At 63.8% G+C, this 18,496-nt stretch overlaps 3 protein-coding genes across 8 annotated transcripts; all 3 read right to left on the bottom strand.

The window, feature by feature from the left end:
• Positions 1–195: 195 nt before the first annotated feature.
• Positions 196–7,516, bottom strand: VPS33B (VPS33B late endosome and lysosome associated). 2 transcript variants are annotated; one of them, XM_036389414.2, is made up of 23 exons: positions 7,375–7,516; positions 7,121–7,201; positions 6,983–7,044; positions 6,839–6,888; positions 6,640–6,707; positions 6,372–6,417; positions 5,963–6,057; positions 5,536–5,640; positions 5,134–5,230; positions 4,958–5,035; positions 4,276–4,349; positions 3,329–3,415; positions 3,108–3,198; positions 2,858–2,932; positions 2,522–2,586; positions 2,328–2,382; positions 2,204–2,250; positions 1,820–1,970; positions 1,503–1,576; positions 920–1,021; positions 671–746; positions 462–578; positions 196–317 (listed from the first exon to the last, which is right to left on the bottom strand). In XM_036389414.2, the coding sequence occupies exons 1-23, from the start codon at positions 7,468–7,470 to the stop codon at positions 238–240; spliced, it is 1,872 nt and encodes a 623-aa protein (XP_036245307.1). In that variant the 5' UTR covers positions 7,471–7,516; the 3' UTR covers positions 196–237. The 2 variants fall into 2 exon arrangements, with proteins under 2 accessions (XP_036245307.1, XP_036245308.1); XM_036389415.2 differs by having other exon boundaries at positions 6,983–7,041.
• A 47-nt stretch (positions 7,517–7,563) lies between these two features.
• HDDC3 (HD domain containing 3) lies at positions 7,564–9,196 on the bottom strand. Of its 2 annotated transcripts, XM_036389411.2 has the most exons (4): positions 8,911–9,196; positions 8,347–8,402; positions 8,023–8,263; positions 7,564–7,739 (listed from the first exon to the last, which is right to left on the bottom strand). In XM_036389411.2, the coding sequence occupies exons 1-4, from the start codon at positions 9,194–9,196 to the stop codon at positions 7,609–7,611; spliced, it is 714 nt and encodes a 237-aa protein (XP_036245304.2). In that variant the 3' UTR covers positions 7,564–7,608. The 2 variants fall into 2 exon arrangements, with proteins under 2 accessions (XP_036245304.2, XP_036245303.2); XM_036389410.2 differs by having other exon boundaries at positions 7,688–8,263.
• LOC118690589 (tubulin polyglutamylase TTLL13) lies at positions 9,179–18,494 on the bottom strand. 4 transcript variants are annotated; one of them, XM_036389406.1, is made up of 15 exons: positions 17,551–17,591; positions 16,427–16,545; positions 15,831–15,961; positions 15,310–15,466; positions 14,971–15,114; positions 14,325–14,410; positions 13,992–14,217; positions 13,443–13,627; positions 12,684–12,872; positions 12,091–12,223; positions 11,601–11,780; positions 10,973–11,324; positions 10,190–10,436; positions 9,550–9,657; positions 9,179–9,473 (listed from the first exon to the last, which is right to left on the bottom strand). In XM_036389406.1, the coding sequence occupies exons 2-15, from the start codon at positions 16,445–16,447 to the stop codon at positions 9,197–9,199; spliced, it is 2,436 nt and encodes an 811-aa protein (XP_036245299.1). In that variant the 5' UTR covers positions 16,448–16,545; positions 17,551–17,591; the 3' UTR covers positions 9,179–9,196. The 4 variants fall into 4 exon arrangements, with proteins under 4 accessions (XP_036245299.1, XP_036245298.1, XP_054372188.1 ...); XM_036389405.1 differs by lacking the exons at positions 9,179–9,473; positions 9,550–9,657 and adding an exon at positions 18,383–18,426 and having other exon boundaries at positions 9,847–10,436; XM_054516213.1 differs by lacking the exons at positions 9,179–9,473; positions 9,550–9,657 and adding an exon at positions 18,383–18,494 and having other exon boundaries at positions 9,847–10,436; positions 16,427–17,591.
• Between the last annotated feature and the right edge of the window lie 2 nt (positions 18,495–18,496).

Genomic DNA, 18,496 nt, shown 5'->3' with positions numbered 1-18,496 from the left:
GGCGGGGCCCGCGCGTTCCCGCCGCTCCCCGCGCGTCCCGCCGCTCCCCGCGCGTCCCCGCCGCTCTCTGCGCGTCCCCGCTGCGCCCCGCGCGTCCCCTGCGCCACGGCTTCCATCGGCCCCCCCGGCCCGCAGCGGCCCCAGCCTCAAGGCTGCCCCGCGGGTCGCGTTCGCACACAGACAGGCACAGGCCGGTCGTTGTCAGCAGAATCTTTACTGGCAGGCTGCCCTCAGGGCTCAGGCCTTGGCCTCGATCATGGCCTCCATCATGCGGGCGCTGTTGGTGATGGCCGTGGTCAGGAAGATGAACTTGCACCCTGCAGGAAAGGCCCGTCGGTGCCCCAGCCGGGCAGTGCCGGCACTGCCAGCCCCGTCCCCGCGGGCTCCAGCCGGCACAGAGCACAGAGCCTGCCTGGCTGCGGGGCAGGCCCGGCCTCCTGCCCTGCCCAGGCCGCTCCTACCTCTCTCCTTGCCCAGGAAGCGGAGGGCAGCGATCTCAGAGAAGGTGCAGCCGCCCAGGAACACGGCGAGGATGACGCGCTGGCAGTCCCAGGCGGGGTTGTCCTCCACGGCGCTGTCTGCAGAGGGAAGGGCGCTGTAGGCCATGCGAGCCCCCATGAGGAGGCTGAATGCCTGTATCCCCCCAGCCCTGCCGCCCCAGCCCCACTACCTGACATAGAGAACTCGTTGCCATTGAGCAGCCGCACGACCTCCTCCAGGCCCTGCCAGCCCCGGCGCTCCAACACCTGAGGGACGGCACGGCAGGGTCGGGCTGGCTGCTGGGCTCTGCTCAGGGGGCTCTCGGAGCAGATGGCCACCACCAGCCCTGGCCCTGGGCGGAGGGACCCTGCTGGGCTCCCCAGAGGAGGCCGGGGCTGAGGGGATGTGCTCGGCTCTGTCCCACGGCAGATGAGCTCACCTGCTCGATGATCTTGCAGCTCAGGGGCACATAGGCCCCGCCAAAGACATAGGCCATGTCCCGAGGCATTTTGAGGTCATACTCGCCATCCAGCCGAGGGATCTGCAGTGACAGGTGACATCAAGGGTGCCTCGTTCCCCCTCAGAGGTGCAGGGGTGAGGAGACACAGACACTTGGAGCATGGCTCTGTCTCCACCATGCCAGAGCCAGCATTACATGGCCTGGGTGGGCGGTGCAGCAGGGGCCAGGGACAGAAATGTCCCTGAAATGTCCCAGAAATGTCACCTTGCCAGCACCCTAGGACCTCTGCCTAGGATGGAGGACACAGGGCTGCCTGCCCAGTGCCACTGCAGTGTCTGAAGGGGGCAAGGAAAGCCCCAGCACTCACAGGGCCAGGGCAGAGTGGGAAGCTGGCAGTGGCCCCCAGCCCCAAGGAGAAGACCCCAGGCTGCCTGGAGCAGCTGCAGCAGCTCTGGCCCTGAGCTGTGTCCCCCTGGGTGCCAAGCCTGCAGCCTGGGCACGGGCTAAGCAGAGCTCTGTGCTCTGTGGCACTGTGTCCAGCCAGCACCCCTTGAGGACATACCAACCCCAGCTTCTTGCTTATGGCTCGGAAATTGCTCTTCCTGGCCAAAGAACTGAATGCATCTGTGATCTTTCCTGGAAAACATGACAAGGAGAAACATCTTGAGAGGCTCTGTCTGGACGCCAGAGCCAGGCTGGCAGAGCTGTGCAGAGCTGTGTACTCTGGAGAATGGCCATGGTGGCTGCCAGCCCTGGTCCTCCCAGAGCAGAGTGCCCTGCCCTGCCTGCAGCACCATCACTTGCCACGTGCCTCCAGCCAGACCTGGGCCAGCAGCTCCCCTTCCTGGGCTCCAGGACACAGGGCAGGGGCTGGCTCACCTGCAGCACGGTCTGTCACCAGCTTGCTGACTTTGCTCTCCACGGCTGTCAGGGTCTCCCCAGCTGCCTGCTCGGTCAGCAGCCCGATGCGCTTGAGGTTGTGGAAGGTCAGCAAGTGCTCAGGGCCCGTAGCTCTGTGAGCGGGGAGCAGCTTCAGATCAGCGAGCATGGGCAGCACACGGGCTGGCCCCTCTGCAGGTGAGGTACAGCCTGCCCAGAGCCCCAGCAGGCACAGGGCAGAGGCAGGTGGAGCCTGGGGCTCAGGGAGGGGCTGTGCAGGCAGGGGCTGTGCTGGGGCTCACGTGGAGCCCCTGCAGGCAGGGCCCAGCCGCTCGTGGCCGGGAGCGCAGGGAGGGGACCCCACCCAGCCCAGCTCTCGCTCACCTGCAGGTACTGGGTTTTCAGGGAGCGGTAGTCCTTGGGGATGAGACCTGCAGGGAGCACCAGGTGAGCTGTGTGCCAGGCTGGGGCTGGGTGCCCTGCTGGCCTGGCAGAGTGGGGCACTCACCATTTTCAGTGATGGACAGGAGGCACATGAGGCGCAGGCTCTCAACGGGGGACACCTGTGGGAATGGGGGTCAGGGGGCACCTGTGGGAGCGGGGTCAGGGGGCACCTGTGGGAATGGGGGTCAGGGGGCACCTGTGGGAATGGGGGTCAGGGGGCAGCACGCTGCATGCTCCCGCCGCAGCCCCTGCTCTCACCTGGCGGTCAATGTGCTCCTCGATGAAGCTGGTGCTCTCACGGATGTCAAAGCCCTCCAGCAGTGCTGTGGCAGGGGCACGGGCAGCGTCACCCCAGGACTCTTGCCAGCACACTGCGCTCTGCTGCCCTCCCAGCACCCAAGGGAACGGGCCCCAGCCCACCACACAGTCCCTCTCACAGAGTGCAGCCTGACCCTACTGAGGATCTTGAGACACCCCCAAAAGGGGCTGGGAGGACGGGGCCACACAGGGCACACCCAGGCATGAGGGTGGTGGGCCTGGGGCTAGCGAGGCCATGGGTCAGACTGGGGCAGGCACAGATGGAGCAGCACTCACAGTGTTCAGCCTTGATGGTCTCCTGGAAGTCCTGCTTGGTTTTCTTTTTCATGATAGACTCACAGGCACCAATATCTACATGGCCAAGAGACACAGCGGCTTTGGAGGGGAGAGAGCTCTGCAGGCACTGTTAGCACAGGCCCCCAGCCCCTGCCCCATCCCTGCTGGGCACATCCAGGGCCCCCAGCCCCTGCTTTCCCCCCAGCCCCAGCAGTACAGCCGAGGGCCCCTCCTGCCCCTTGGTTCCTACGCAGGCTCAGCAGGCGATGCTCCTGCTTCAGTCCCTTCAGCTCCTGGGACACAAAGTCCTTCATCTGCTTGATGTCCATGCCCCGGCGCCGCTGCGGGAGGGAGGGAGGGAGAGCACGGGCTGAGGCCAGGCTGCACTGGGGCTGTGGCCAGGCTGCACTGGGGGATGGTGGCCAGGCTGCACGAGGGACAGTGCCACACATATCCCAGGGTGACACTCACGTCATACTGTGCCTGCAGGTTCCGTGACTTCTGGCTCAGGAAGCCAAACACATTGGAGAAGTGCTCATTCCGGATCTGGCTGAACACCTGTGCGAGCAGCACAGCTGCCAGGGCCCAGCCAGCTGCAGCCCCGGGGACACAGAGCCCAGGGCCACACACCCCACTGGCCACGTGCCTCCCCATGCCCCAGAACCCGGCTGGCAGCACAGCAGTGTCACTGTCAGTGTGTCCCTCCGAGCCAGGCCACACCATGGTCTCAGAAATGCTCCTCAGGGGTCAGCCCTGGTGAACAGCACCTGGGTCCTCCCCAGCTCAGCAGAAACACTCTCTCTTCCTAGGAACTAGTACTGTCTAACCAGCTACTGTCTTTTAATAAACAGCCTGGGAAAATTATTTTTGTAACCTGAATAAAGACCCAAGTGGAGTAATATTTTCATTGTCAAATTCCATAGTAAAATACCAACCTGAATTGTGGCCAGAATGGAAAATGACTATGAACCTTGTGACTCAACAGGAGAGCCTGCTGTATTTCTTTCCTATCCTTTTGATTCCCGCCTCATTCCCCACCTCCACCTCCACGGAGATATTTTTGGGTTTGATTTTGGTTTGGATGGATTGATTTATAATTTTTTTCATCTGTGTGCTTTACCATTTAGAACTTTGCCAACAAATTTTGTCAAGCTGCAGCTTTTGTATTGAACCTGTTTTTGTGGATACCTGTGCTGGGGATTCCCTTAGTGACCTTAAAGCACTCCTCTGTTACACAGCCCTGCATGCAGGGACTCTGACAGGTTCAGAAGTGGAGCTGCACCAGGTTTCTCTGCTCTGTGCCTGAACCCATGCTCCAAGGGCCCAGCAGCCCCAGCCACCCCTACTCAGTCTTAGGGGGAGATGGTTCACTCTGCCTCTTCCCACCAAGGGATCCCCGGAGGCTTGTGAGGACTCACTTTGTCCTGGGAATTGAGCAGCACTTTAATACTCTTGTCAGAAGAGGTGACATCTGGCCCAAAATCCACACTGCCTGCAGGGAAAAGTGAAGAGCTGCCCTGTCCAGACATAGCAACACTCCCACATGCACAAGCCTTGCTGTAAGAGGCAGCAGAGACAGGGGATGCCAGCCCAGTCTCTTGGGAAAAGTGAGGATGACCTCCAGCAGCACCCCACACTGGGACTGTCCCTGTAGGAACAGCACCGTGCCTGACAATGCCAGGCACAAACCCTGCAGACGCTGGCCAGGTGAGTGCAGAGCCCCATTCTGCTCCACTGTGAGTGCAGAGCCCCGTGCTGAGAGTGCAGAGCCCCATTCTGCTCCACTGTGAGGGCAGAGCCCCATGCTGAGAGTGCAGAGCCCCGTGCTGCCCCTCTGTGAGGGCAGAGCCCCGTGCTGCCCCTCTGTGAGGGCAGAGCCCCGTGCTGCCCCTCTGTGAGGGCAGAGCCCCGTGCTGCCCCTCTGTGAGGGCAGAGCCCCGTGCTGAGAGTGCAGAGCCCCATTCTGCTCCACTGTGAGTGCAGAGCCCCGTGCTGCCCCTCTGTGAGGGCAGAGCCCCGTGCTGAGAGGGCAGAGCCCCATTCTGCTCCACTGTGAGGGCAGAGCCCCGTGCTGCCCCTCGCCCTGCCCGAGCCCCGTACCACACTTGATGCGGAAGGTGTCGTCCACGAGCCCCTCGTAGACCACTTGGGAGCAGAGTGCTGTCACGTAGTCGGTGTCTGCAGGGAGAGCCAGAGCCAGGCTGCCCTCCCGCTCCTCCTGCTGTCCCCAGGGGCTCTCCCTGCCCCTCTGGGACACGTGCTGCCCCTCAGCCCACCTCTGTCCATGAGGAACACGTGTCCAATCTCAGGCTTCCTGCCCTGCCCTTCGCCATCACTCTCCTCCTCCAGGTCCCGCCACAGCTCGTAGCTCATCTGTGAGGGGCAGAGGGTGCCAAGGCGGGGGACAGCCCAGGCTCCCACCCAGAGCCCGGGCACACAGTGGGGCTCACAGCCAAGGCCAGGCACAAACACTCCCACCCTCGGGACATGGCGCCTCCACCACACCCAGCGAGCAGCAGCTGCCCCTGTGCTGCCAACCTTGGCACACAGCACCCCCACAACCCACCCTGGAGGAGGCACGGGCAGTGACACCTCTGTGCTGACGTGCTGCCCTGTGGCTGATGGGGCCCAGGTCCCTGCCAGCTGCAGCCCCTATGGGCCCCCCGTGCCAGCCCCACCTTGGCACAGCGGCCGATGCCGTGAGTCTTCCCAAAGGGGCCATAGAGGGAGTTCAGCAGCTGCAGGGCTCTGGCAACGGGATTGATCCAGCGGTGATCTCCCTCCTGGGGAGCAGGCCGGGAGTGTGGGCAGCTGCCTGGGAAGGGCTGCCAGGGCAGGGCAGGACAGGTGCTGGGAGCTGGGAGCTCCATCCCCAACACACAGCGGGAACTGCCCCAAGCTGCTCAGCCAGGGGTACAGGGGCCAGCTCGGGGCTGAGCCACCAGTGCCCAACAAAAGCTGCCCCTGGGAGCAGACAGGGCCCGTGGTGCAGACTGAGGGCTGAGCAGGGCACCACACACCTCCCCTCTGAACAGCACTGCATCCCCAGCCCCAGTGAGGCAGGGGGGACAGGAGGGGCTGTCACCCCCCACACGTCCCACTGACCAGAAAGTAGTCACGGAAGAACTCGGGCAGCTCCATGCTAATGATGTCCTCATCCAGGGGCAGCAGGTAGAAGGACCATTCATCACAGGTGACATCTGTGTGCGGGACAGGGACAGGGGACAGTTATGCAGCCCTGGACAGGAAGAGCCCCAAGAATCACAGCAGCCCCAACCAGGGCCTGTGGAGCTCCAGACAGGATGGGGGCAGGACTCTCTCTCCTCTCCTCGGGCAGAAGGGAGGGGCTGTGCTGCATGGGCACACATCTGCCTGCAGGGTGGCAGCCAGCCTCGAGAGAACCCGCGTTCCCTGCCCACCCTCCTGTCCTGCCCACACGGGGATCCCGGCGCTGGGATATAACTGGGATCCTCTGGTGTCAGCTCCCCCGAGCCAGCCCTGCAGACCCACTCACCACCAAAGACCCCCTCTTCCTCCAGCACCATCTCGCAGGCATAGAACTGGAAGGGAAGGAAGGGGAGACCCTCAGGGCCAGGCAGGCTCTGAGCTGGAAAAGCTCTGCAGGGGCCCAGCGCCATCCCAGTGTCACAACACTTGGGTTTACTTAAACATTTCTGTGTTAAAAACAAGTAATTTTTGGTGCCTATAGAGGAGTGGAAGGTGCACAGACTGGGCGGGCACCGAGAGACGAGGGAATGGGCATCACCGTGGGTCCCACTGACCTTCTGGGGGCTGAAGATGATTTTGTACTTCCTGCTCCTCCCCGACATCTTGTCAGCGTTGACGATATCTGTGGACACCCCGCAGAGCCCCTGCACAGCCGCCCCCCGCCCGGCACGGCTCCCCCCGGCTCGCAGAGCCCGCTCTCCCCGCGCCCCTCGGGCAGAGCACCGGCCCCGGCTGCGGGCCGGCCGGACTCACCGGCGATGAACCTCATGGTCCTGACCCGCGGCCGCACCAGGAAGCAGAACCTGCACCGAGAGGGGCCAGGGCCGCTCGTACCGGGCCGGGCCGCAGGACCCTCCCTGCCCTGCCCGGGCCCCGCAGCCCTGCCCGGGCACTCACTGATCGCTGGCGCCGGGGGCCGGCCGCGTCTCCACCTTGTACAGCTTGTCCACGTCGTGCTGCTGCGGGGACAGGCGCGGGGTGGGCGCGGGCGGCGGCGGGCGGCGGGCGCGGGCGGCCCGAGCGGCCCCGCGGTACCTTCAGGATGGACACGTTGGCGATGCGGTCCAGGGGGCTCATCAGGTCGGCCTCGATGAACAGGTCCTTCTTGCCGGGCAGCTGCGGGCAGGCGGGCATGGGCCGGCACCCGGCGGCTGCCCCGAGCCGCGCCCGCCCCGGCTCCCGACCCCCGCCCGGGGCCGGTGCCGATCCCGCCGACCCCCTGCGCCCGCCCCGCTGCGGGATGCCCGCCCCGCTGGGGGATGCCCGCCCCGCTGGGGGATGCCCCGGACCTGCTCCAGCAGGTAGACGAGCTGGTCTCGGGCCAGCCGCTTCAGGATGCCGAAGTCCGGCGGCTCGGGCGCGTCGCGCCGCCCGGCGAGGGCCATGGCGGGGGCCGCGGCGCCACCGGAACGCCCGGGCGCGGCGCGGCCGGAACTCGGCGGCGGCGGAACCGCGCAATACCATGGCAACGCAGGGACGCCGATCTGTGCGCACGTTTATTGGCGGAGGCGGGCGCGGCCCGGTCACGTGGGCACGCCGCGCGCCTCGAACAGGCGCTGCAGCGCCCCCTCCAGGGCCGCGCTGCTCCCGCGCAGCCCCGACACCACGCGCGCCGCCCACCGGAAGTATTCCTGCACGCGCTCCTCCGACCACCCTGCGGGGACATGCGCGACGTCACTTCCGGCCCCAACACACCGGGGCCGCCCGCACTCCCCGGTCCCAGTCCCACGGAGACACCGGCACACACACACCGGCACAGACATACTGCCCTGCCTCCCGCCACTGCCGCCCCGGCCCAGCGCGGCCGCGGGGCCCCTCGGCCCCTCGGCACAGGCAGCAGCACCAGCCGTGCTGCGGGCCGAGACGGCGGGGCCCGTGCCCGGTGCCGCTGCGCTGCCGCCGTACTCCCCGCGCACCCCGGGCCCCGGGGCCGGCACCTTGCGGGGTGCAGCGGTTCAGGTCCCGCAGGTTGTGCAGCTTGTCCGCCAGCTTGACCAGCTTGGCGCGGGGGCTGCAGGTGGGAGCGCGCTCGATCTGCAGCCGCTTGCGCTCCATCTTGGGCAGGCTCTTGTCGTCCGTCACCTCCTCCACCACGCGCCGCACCTCCGCACCGAACCACTCCTCGATCTCCGAGAACGTGGTGTCCGTGTCCTCCACTGTGTCGTGCAGCAGGGCGGCCTGCGGCGAGCAGGGGACGAGGGGGCTGCGGGAAGCGGGCAGGGCAGGGCAGGGCAGGGCAGGGCAGGGAGGACAGGCGTTACCTGCAGCACCACCATGTCCGTCACGCCGGCCTCATGCGCCAGGATCCTGGCCACGGCTGCAGCGAGAACGGAAAGGTGGGAGGAAGCGGCGGGGAACAGGCAGCTCCGGGCCCGGACACGGGGGCTGCGCCGCACGGTGGGCAGCGAGGCTTCCCCGGGGCCAGCCCTGGGCTGGGGACACCCCGCGGGCACGTCCTGCGCGGTGGATCCTTGGCTGGGCAGGCAGGAAGGTCCCAGGGGCTGGCAGTGCCCCCGAGGTGGGGCTGTCCCCGGGCCTGGCAGGTGCGGCTGCGGCACGGGGGCCCCTCAGCAGCTCCCGCGGGCCCCAGGCACAGCAGGGCAACAGGGGGGCGGCAGCCACACCTAGAGCCGGGGCCGGGGCTGCCGTGCTTCGTCAGCTCTGCCCATCGAGCCGAAGGACACGGTACGGGACAAGGGACACGGCTGTCTCCCGGGACCAGGGCGAGGGGCTCCCGGGGGCTGGCAGCGCGCCGGGGCAGGAGGGGTCCCAGGGTGGGCGGTGCGCTGGGAGAGAGGGGCCGCGGTGCCGGGGGGGTTCCGCACCGATGGGGTGGTTGATGTAGGGGGTGCCCTCGGGATCCTTCCGCCGCTGCTCCTTGTGTTTCCTGGCTGCAAAGTCCACGGCCTCCAGCAGCCGCGCCGCCTCGGAGCTCATCCCCGCGGCCTCGGAGCCCATCCCCGCCGCCTCGGAGCTCATCCCCGCCGCCTCGGAGCTCATCCCCGCCGCCTCGGAGCCCATCCCCACCGCCTCGGAGTCCATCCCCGCAGTCTCGGAGCCCGCGGCCGGCGCGACGGAAGCGGCACAGGCGGAGGCGGGCCCCAAGTGCATTTATTGCGCGCCGGGCCCCGGCCCGCCCCAGCCTCGCGGCAGTCGGTACAGCAGCGTCCCGTCGGGGGCGCGCACCTCGTGCCCGTCCCCCGCCCCCCGTCCCGGTGGCGGAGCCGTGGCGGCGGCGCTCAGTGCCCGCTGGTCCTGCCGCAGGCGGCGGCGCGCAGAGAGACAGCCGCGGCTCCGCAGCACCCGCCGCACCACGTCCGTGCTGACGCCAAAGCCCTGGGCCAGGCGCTCCAGCGGCCACTCCTCGGGCAGCTCCCGCCGCAGGAACCTGCGGGCACGGGCACGGTCACCGGGGCGGTCACCGGGGCGGTCGGCGGGCGCCGCCCGCCCGGCCCCGCGCTCACCGCAGCTGCTCCATCGCCTGCCAGGTCAGGGTGCGGTCGGGGGCTCCGCGCCCCCCGCCCAGCTCCCGTCGCAGCCGCTCCATCCGCGCCGCCCGCCGCCGCCGCGCCCTGCGGGGAACACGCGTGAGCGCCCGGGCCGCCGCACGCCCCGCCGCGCCCCGGCCGCTCCGCACCTCTGCGTCTCGTCCAGCGCCGGGTCCGGCGGCTCCGGGTCCCCGGGCCACGCCGCCGCCGCCCGCCGCGGGACCCGGGCGAGGAGCGGCACGGCCCGCAGGGCGCGCCGGAGCAGCCCCGCCATGACCCGGAACAGGCCCGGGGACGGGCGGGGCCGGCGCGGGGAGCGGCCCCGGCGGGGGAAGCGGGCTACCGACGGGTCCTGAGCGAGGTGGCCTCCGGAGGGCTTCGCCGCAGGCGGCTGTGCAGCGGGCAGGGCACAAGCACCAGTCTCCGGTCCTGGCAGAGGTGAAGGCAGCCGGGGCAGGTGGCCGGAGCCGTGCTGGGCCCAGGCTCTGGTCAGGGGGCTCAGCAGCTGACTCCAGAGTTGATGGAGGCAGCCAGCAGCTGTCCTGGTTTCATCCTGCAAGTCCTGGTTCTCACGCAAGCACACACGGGAGGAAGGCTGAGTCCTTGGCCGTGTTACCTGTGCTTTTCAGGCTGTGAATCTGTGGGGCACTGGCATGGGGCAAGGTGCTGGCATGGTGTGACACACTGGCACGGCGAGGCTCTGCCAGGGTGTGAGGCGTGTCTGTGCTGTGCCTGAGCGGCAGTGGCGGTGGGGAGCTCCACAGCACAGCTGAAGATGCCATCACCTGGGGCCTGCTCTGGGCTGGCTGGGGAAGTCGGGGGACAACTGCCCCCATCGGAGGATGACCGACTACCAGCATCACCTGCAACAGCACAGATGGGTGTGGGGCCGTGCAGAGCCAGCAGCTCTGCAGGTCAGCAGCCCCCACTGCCCTTCCCAGTGGGGCTTGGTCCTGGCAGCCCCTCCTCTGGCCCTGCTCCCTGGGTCCTGAGGCTGCAAAGTGGGTGAAGCCGATGCCAGGGAGCCGGGCTGGGAAAGAATGGAGGGTGACAGCATGGGCAGGGAGCAGTGTGGTGGGAAGAGATTGGGGGCTGTGCTGTGTCACCATGTCCCCTCTGACCCCCAGGAGCAAATGCACCCCTTTGACTTTCCTGGCTTCTCACACTCCCCCATGCCTGCACATCAACCCTTGATCCTGGGAAACCACCCATGGTTCTTCCCTGTCCCTGCAGATGGGATCTCCAAGCCTCAGAGGTTTCCAGTGGTAACCAGTGCCCCAAGCAGAGCACAGTGACCCTTTTGCAGTGTCCCAGCATTCCTGAGAGCTCCATCGAGCCCAGCCGTTCCTCCCAGCCTGGCAAGGCCAGGAGCACCCAGGGCAAGGTGGTGTGTACTTACAGCCTTCAGCCTGGCTGGCGGTGCCAGGGAGGCACTGTTCCCTCGGCTGCTGCCCCCGGGCGTGGGCGCAGGGCGGGGGGAGCGCTGCCCCCGCGGCCAGGCCCTGCAGCCAGCCCCCGCCCTGCGCCCGGGAGCCCTTGTGCCGCGCGTGGCACGGGATGCTCTGGCCTCGAATGCAGAGGGTCTCCATGTCCTTGGGATCTGGGCCTGGTATGTGCTGTGGCAGGCCCTGGGCTGTGGGGCTGGGTACAGCCCTGTGTGCCAAGGGCCGAGCTGGGACTCCCAGGAATGAGAAAAGCATCATTAAATTGTGGGTGTTGTGCTCCTCAATGACATCCCAGGGAAACAGCAGCTGGAAGGAGGGAAGGAAAATGGCCACGGCTTACTTCTGTAGGCCTTGGCAGGAGATGGGAAAGAAGAGTCTCTAGTCGCACCCAGGTGCACATTGAAGCATCATACCGCACTTTGTCCCCAGGTATGTCCCCAACACCATTCCAGACTCATCATCCTGAAGGCACAGCAGCTCCTGCGCCTGCAGCAGCCCCCATCCTGCCCCAGCAGAGATGCTCAGTGCCCAACCCTGCAGAAATCCACTTCTGTGTGGGGCGGCTGTGGGCAGTGCCGTTACCTGGCTCTCCATCACGTAGGGTCTCTGGGTTTCAGCCGCGGGGAGCAGCTGGGAAAGCAGCTCGGTGATGCCCAGCCCTCGGATCTGCTTCTCACGCAGCAGCAGAGCATTCACTCTCCTCTTCTCTTCATGTTCCACAATGTTCTGGGGCTTCATGGAGTTGTACTGCACACGCTGCACCTCGGCAGAGAAACACCTGAGCTATAGCAAAGCTGAAGCTGGGATAACACACAGGTGAGACAGAGCCATGAGCTGCTCCAACCCTGGGGACAGTTACAGTCCCGGGGGGGACAGAGATCCCAGTGAGAGCCAAAGTGGAAAGGCAGAACACTGGTGCTTGCAAGTAGTGCCAACACAAGTTGACTCTGAACTTCAGGCAGGGAGTCAAACCTGGAATTTCTGCTCCATGGGTGCACCAATGGCTCAGCACAGCTCCCAGAGCCCTATCAGTGACTTAGAGAGCCCACAGACAGTGCTGACACTGACGTACCTTTCTGTCCCACGACTTGGTGCTTCTGTAGGAAAGGTGGGTTGTAGGAGCTGTGCCTTTATTCCTCTCTGTTTTCTTCTTCCTGACAGCTTCCAGCTTTTCATTTTTCAGGCGCATCTCCTCCAGCTGCTGCCTGCCACACAACAGCGCAGTCACTCACAGCTCAGAGTCACAATAGCAAAGGGCTCTGGGGCAGATTTCAACCTGAGGACACTTACTGCAGGCCCAAGTTCTGTATGAATAGCCCATAATAGAACTGTGCCAAAAGAGGGAATGGGAAGCTTGTAAAGAGACTTCTAAAAAGAGAGATGCCCTTGGATTAGGCTGTATGTGCCAAAAGGGAAGGGGATATTTGGGAAATGGTGTCTCCAGGGTCCAAAAGTCAATGGACTACTGCCCTTTCCTCTCTGGAGTCCATCCAAAAGGAGCCACTTTGCTGTGGTGCCACAGCACATGCAGGCTCCTTCCTTTCCCCTCCCACTCTCCCCTCTTTCTTACACCTGCCAAGCAGCAGAGTTGCTCCCCAGGAGGGATCAGGAGCAAGTGGTCTCCATGCCACCTGTGAGAAGTGGGTTTCCACAGGAGCAGCATACCTGGCATACTCTTCTCTTGCCTTGGATGCTGCTGTATCCTGGAAGAGGGACCTGCTCTGCTGGAAGAATGGCTCGTACTTCTCTGTCCCAGGTGCTGGGTAGATGCGTCGGAACCCCCCCAGGTGCTCGTTCTCGTAGGTTTCAGCCTGTGCCAGCCAGGCAGCCTGGCTGCTCTCCTGCTCCCTGCGCCTGCAGCGGGAGGGAGCACAGAGAGCTGTGGAGGGAGGCTCTGGCACAGGCAGAGGGCAGGGCTGACATGCTCAGCATGTCCCAGGATTGTCCCAGCACTCCTGATGGAAACAGCAGCTGGAGAGAGCCACGGCCTGCCTGCCAGGCAGCAGGCTCACTGAACACGGGCTTGTGAAAGGACATAGGGCAGACAGAGGAACGGGAAACCCTCAGTCCTGGAAAGGACCCCTGCCCTGGAGAAGGGTACCCCCAGTTCCTGAGGCAGGGCTCTGAGCATCCCTGCCAGCCCAGGATGCTGGCACTGCCCATCCCCAGCAAAAGAGATTACAAGCAGGTGCAGCTTGGGGAGAGCTCTGTCAGGGCCTAGAGCACAAGGTGCCACAGGTCTCCTGGCACCCAGAGAGCAGCCCTGGCTCCTCCTTGCAGGATGCAGATGGCTTGGGAGAGCTCAGAGGCTGCACGATGCCATAGGCTCTGGGAGCTTCCACAGCCAGCCCTGGTGTTATCCTGCTCTGTCGTGCCCTGTCTTTGCTCACTGGGACCTGCAGCACTGTGGGGGAGCAGCAGTACCTGGACTCCCAGGGAGTCTGGCTGGCCTGGAGGAGCCGTTCCTTTACCCGCCGCTTGTCTTCCTCCAGCACCTTCTTTCTGTCACAGGCGTGCACATTGATCAGGTTGAAGGTGTCACACAGAAGGGCATCCTTCACCTCATGGTCTAGCTGAGAATCTGTGTTGAAGCTGGGAGAGTGGTTCACCTGCCAAGACAAGCAGGTAACCTAACCTGGCACCCCAGCCGCGCCCCGGGATGCTCTGCTCCCTGCCAGAGACAGGAGCCACACACAGCACTCTCTCCTGCCCACTTGTGCCACAGGTCACTGGATCCCACCCCACAGGGTGCAGCTGTCACAAATTCAGGGTGCTCACACGACAAGGCATCTGAAGGCTTGGGAAACCCGCTGTTGTTAGATGGTGTGCAGGAAATGGGTTCTCTTGGATCCTGCTCACAGCAGGTTGTTTGGCTTCAGAGCCTGGTTAATTCTGTGAGCAAGGTGGCCCTTTTGAATCAAACAAACCCCCTGTCCTAGTGGCCCAGCTCTGAGCTCTCCACTCCTTCCTCACCTCCAGCAGCCATGGCTTCAGCCTTCTATCCAGCAAAATGTCAAAGCCCAGGATTTCAAAGCAGGCGCAGCCAGTAGTGCGGTTGGAGAAGCAGCTCTGGTAATGGTGTTTCAGCACAGGGTGAGCGGAAATCAGTGTCTTTATAACGATGTCATCAATATCTGCCCAGAGCTTTGATGTGTCATAGTTGTGCTTTGCCATCCAGGCATTCAGGGTGGACAGTTTCCTGTGTGGGAACAGGGGGTGGTAAAGCTCAGCTGTGTCACCCCAGGAAGGCTGAGGTAAACCCGTGTCCCCAGGCAGTGTTCCTGCAGTGCTGGGACATGCCAGTACCTCTTGCTGCCCACCATGTCGTCCTTGATGAAGTTCTCATTGTGTTTGTTGATTGCATAATTGGTCAGGTGCATGCAGATGTCACCCTGGCAGGGAACCACAAGAGATGTTTGTTCACTCTGAACCACTGAGCAAGAACAGGAACAGCTCCACCAGATACTCCCATGTTCTTTTCTGCCTGGAGCATGGGCAGAGTTGGAATAGTGTGGAATTGAGCATTCTTAGCAGGGCCAGAAGCAGAACATGCTGCCCAGAGACACCAGGGGCGGGGGGAGGCTTCACTCTGCAGGTTTTCAAAACCTCATCAGGTGAGACCCTGAGAAACCAGATATGAATTTATTGTTGACCACGTTTTCAGCATGAGGTTGGAGACCTCCCAAGGTTCCATCAAAGCAAATAATTCCATGATTCCACGGTAATGCCAGTGAACAGCCCAAATGTGGGGCCTTGGGGTAAATGTACTATCCCTCCTGAAACACCTCCTGTGAGGAGGAGGAAGGAGCATAGAGGAAGAACAGGAAAGCATCAAGCTGGGACTCCTGCAACCCCCAATACCTGCCTTTTCAAGGCCTGGAATGTCCCCAGGACAAGTTAAGGGCTGGTACCTACAGATATTATATGAGTTTTTTTAAAACTTCCTCTTTACCAGGTTTCTCGTGCTGTTATCGATGTACCTCATGGTGGCAAACCGGGCCAGGCCCTCCTTGTAGAGAAAGATCTTCAGTGGGTCACAGGATGTGACCAGCACGTAGATGCGCATGTCAAACTTGAAGCCATCGATGAGGAAGGGCTGAGAGGAAAGAGGCAGGAGCAGGGGTGAGCTGAGGAACTGCTCCCCTGCCTGTGCTGCTCAGCAGAGGGACAAGCTTTGTCTGTGTCCCCGATGTGCCACAGCCACACCAACACCTGCAGCAGAGCTGAGGAGACCCAGGGAGCATGGGGGATGCTGGAATCCTACCCCAGTGTTCCGGGACCGTCCCAGTACCTCAGAGATGTACTGCTGACAGATCATGCGCTCCCCATGCTTGATCTCCTCTGGGTGGTGGGTTATGAAGATCCCTCTTCCCTGGCAGCTGTTGTCGGGCTTGCAGATGAATGTTCTTGCTTTCCTCATGGATCTATAGGCATGGAAATCTCCGTAGCTGTGCAAGGGAGGGGTGACTATCACCAGCTGCAAAAAACACCCCTCTGAACTCTCTCCTAACAGCTGGGTACTGAAACCATGGTGCTGCAGGCCAGCACACACCGAACTTCTGAAGGGGATGAATCAAACTCCCATTCCGAATCTGCAGGAGTCACAGATTGGTCTCTGTGTGACTCGACCCAGCCTCCCCATCCCTCCTTTTCCCTGCACACATCTCCAGCTCTGCTGGGAGGTTTGCTGAAGAGGTCACAGCAGTGTGTGCCAAAGCAATGCCGGTTTGGGCTCTGGTGCCCAGAAAGAGCAGGCCAGCAGCCTCCCTGCCTGTGCCCCCTGTCCCCACGGCGCTGACCCACACTACTCACTCGGCTGGCAGGCACCACGTGCGGGGGAAGATGTTGTACTCCTTGGGGAAGAGCCGGAGCATGCGGTTCAGGTTGCGGGCCAGCAGGTCCTTGCGGCACAGCTCGATCATGCCTGGGAAGTGGTTGATTTTCTGAAAGTGGTGCAGAAAAACCCTGATCAGTGGAGCACTGCAGGGATGGATTCTGCCAGCCCCGAGGAGAGCCTGTGCATGGAGAAGCAGCAGTGAGAGGGAAGCCAGGCCTGTGGCTGCCTTGAACTACTGCTGGGGGGTGAGACTTGCTACAGCTGCTTTATGTGGGCTCACTACTGATCTATCTGCCTGTTCCATCTTAGCCCTGGAGCAGCATAAGAGCTGTTTATTTCACAGCACATCACAGGGCTGGGATGCTGCTGCTCCCACCACAGCTGCTGAGTGCTGCTGATGACACCAGCCAGGGACATGGCACAAGCAGAGGCATCTGAGCCTGCGCCCTGGAGCCGAGGTACAGATGGCACACGGCACTGCTTCGGGTGCTTCTGTTCCACTCTGCCACGTGCTGTTCCACAGACAGCCCTGTGTCCTGAGCAATGCCTGCTGGGCAGGTGTTCTGTTTACCTGGAAGCGCTTCATTTCCATGAGGCGCTCCAGAGTGACCGTGCTGTCCGTCCAGTACACCGTCCACTCCTCGTGCTCGGCCGCCTCCTTCAGCCCGCAGTGCTGCGCCGCCCGCCGCACTGTGCCAAGGCAAGCAGTGACAGGGCCAGCCAGGGACCACGGGCAGGGGCTGACACACCCCAGAGAACCGGGGAGGGAGTGTGAAACACACCTCTGCCCGAGGGGCTGACACACAGGGGCTGACACACCCCCAGGGGATGGAGCATGCAGCTCTCCGGGCTGCTGTTCCCCTCTCAGAGGTACAAGGTATTGCATGACCCCTTGGAAGGTGTCAGGAACACCAGTTTTATCTGCCCAACGCCCCAAGCCTCTGGCTGCAAGTGTTCTGGGAACTCTTAATCCTCTAATCCCACCTGTCCTGAGGTGCCAGGGCCCCTCCACAGCAGGGCTGAACTTCCCATGGGTTTTACACCTCACAGGCAGATTACAAGTGTTGTGAAGGTGTGAATTTAATCTCCCAAATCAAAGGTCTTTCAGCATCAGAACACAGCTCTGCAGGAAAAGGTCTCTGTTGGTGCTAGTGCCAAGTATGAACTTGGCAGGGCTGATGGGGATCCACGCACACCAAGATCCCTTAGCAAAGTAGATTGATATCAGCCCTCAAGGGCCAGGAGTGTGTTCTTTCGAGATCCAGCTTGTAGGAGAGTGGGAGGGGAGAGTGGACCAGCTCCCTGGGGTCCCCAGGGATGAACAGCACAGGGAGAGGCTCCAGGTACAGATCCTGCCTGCTTACCACCAGATTCACCCTAAACAGCTGACAACCCTTGGGTCCTGTCTCCAAGCCCAGGTGCTCCCATGCACTGTACCTGATGGAACCCTTCTTGCCCATTTTAGCAGACAGCTGGCAAACACAAGTGTGGGGGATATTGAGGGCTCCTGCGGCTGTTGCACATTTTAAATCGGGAGAAATCTCAGTCCAAAGTGTGACAAACTCCCCACTGACACGAACAGCGCCCTGTGCCAGTCGCTGGCAGCAGTGAATAAACCAGCGGGAATGGGGTGCCAGGAGCACTGCTGGCTGGGCACACCTGGGGAGCCTGCGGATCCTTGCCCCTCTAACTTACCGCTGTCGTACTTGCAGCCGCTCAGGTTGATGGAGGGGACACTGGAATAGAGACGAGATGACAGTAGCTCAGCGAGGCACCGGGCAGGGCACAGAGTGGGGACAGCCCCGATGCCCCACACACACAGAGCACACCGGGCAGCCCGACCGAGCCAGCCCGGTTCGCTACAGCCCTAAGGAGGCGGGCTGGCTGCTCCTGGGCACGGAGCCGTGCCCGACTGTGTCACACAGGGGATCCTTGGGGCACTTCCAGGGAACACTATTTATTTTGGGTCAGCGGGACCCCGCACCGGCCCCCGGGGGCTGGGGAGCGCCGGGCACCGCCTGGGCACTGTGCCACGGCTGGGCTGGGGCCGGGACCGAGCGCGAGTGAGGCAGCGGGAGGCGCCGCTGGGAGCGGCCGGACGGGCTCCAGCCGGACCCTGCCGGGGGCTGCGGTCCCGCACTCGCCTGCGCTTCCTCCGCGCCTCGGGTCCGGCGGGAGCAGCGGGACGGTACCGGGGGGCTGCGGCGATGGGCGCCTCCTCACTCGGAGGGGTTTCCGGGGCCGGGCCCGGGCCCACGCTGCCCCGGCCGCCGCCGCCCGCCGCCGCCATCACACCGCTCCCGGCTCCGCCGCGTTCCCATGGCGACCGCACCATAGAGCCGGGCATGCGGCCAGAGCGGCCTCGCGCGGCCACGTGACAGCCACTTCCGTGTCCTCCACCCGCAGCGCCCCCTGTCGGTCCCGGTGCGCTCAGCTCTGCAGCGGCCCAGCCGCTGTCCGTTCCCCCGGTTCAGCGCTCCGGCCGCTGTCCGTGCTACCGGCTCAGCGCTCCGGCCGCGGTCCGTACCCCAGGTTCAGCGCCCCGGCCACCGCCCGTGCCTCCGGTTCAGCGCTTCGGCCGCTGCTCGTGCCTCCGGTTCAGCGCTCCGGCTGCTGTCCGTGCCACCGGCTCAGCGCTCCG

The sequence above is a fragment of the Molothrus ater genome, chromosome 13, assembly GCF_012460135.2.
Source record: "Molothrus ater isolate BHLD 08-10-18 breed brown headed cowbird chromosome 13, BPBGC_Mater_1.1, whole genome shotgun sequence".
Taxonomy (NCBI): Eukaryota; Metazoa; Chordata; class Aves; order Passeriformes; family Icteridae; genus Molothrus; species Molothrus ater.
This window is presented reverse-complemented; position numbering and strand designations above follow the sequence as displayed.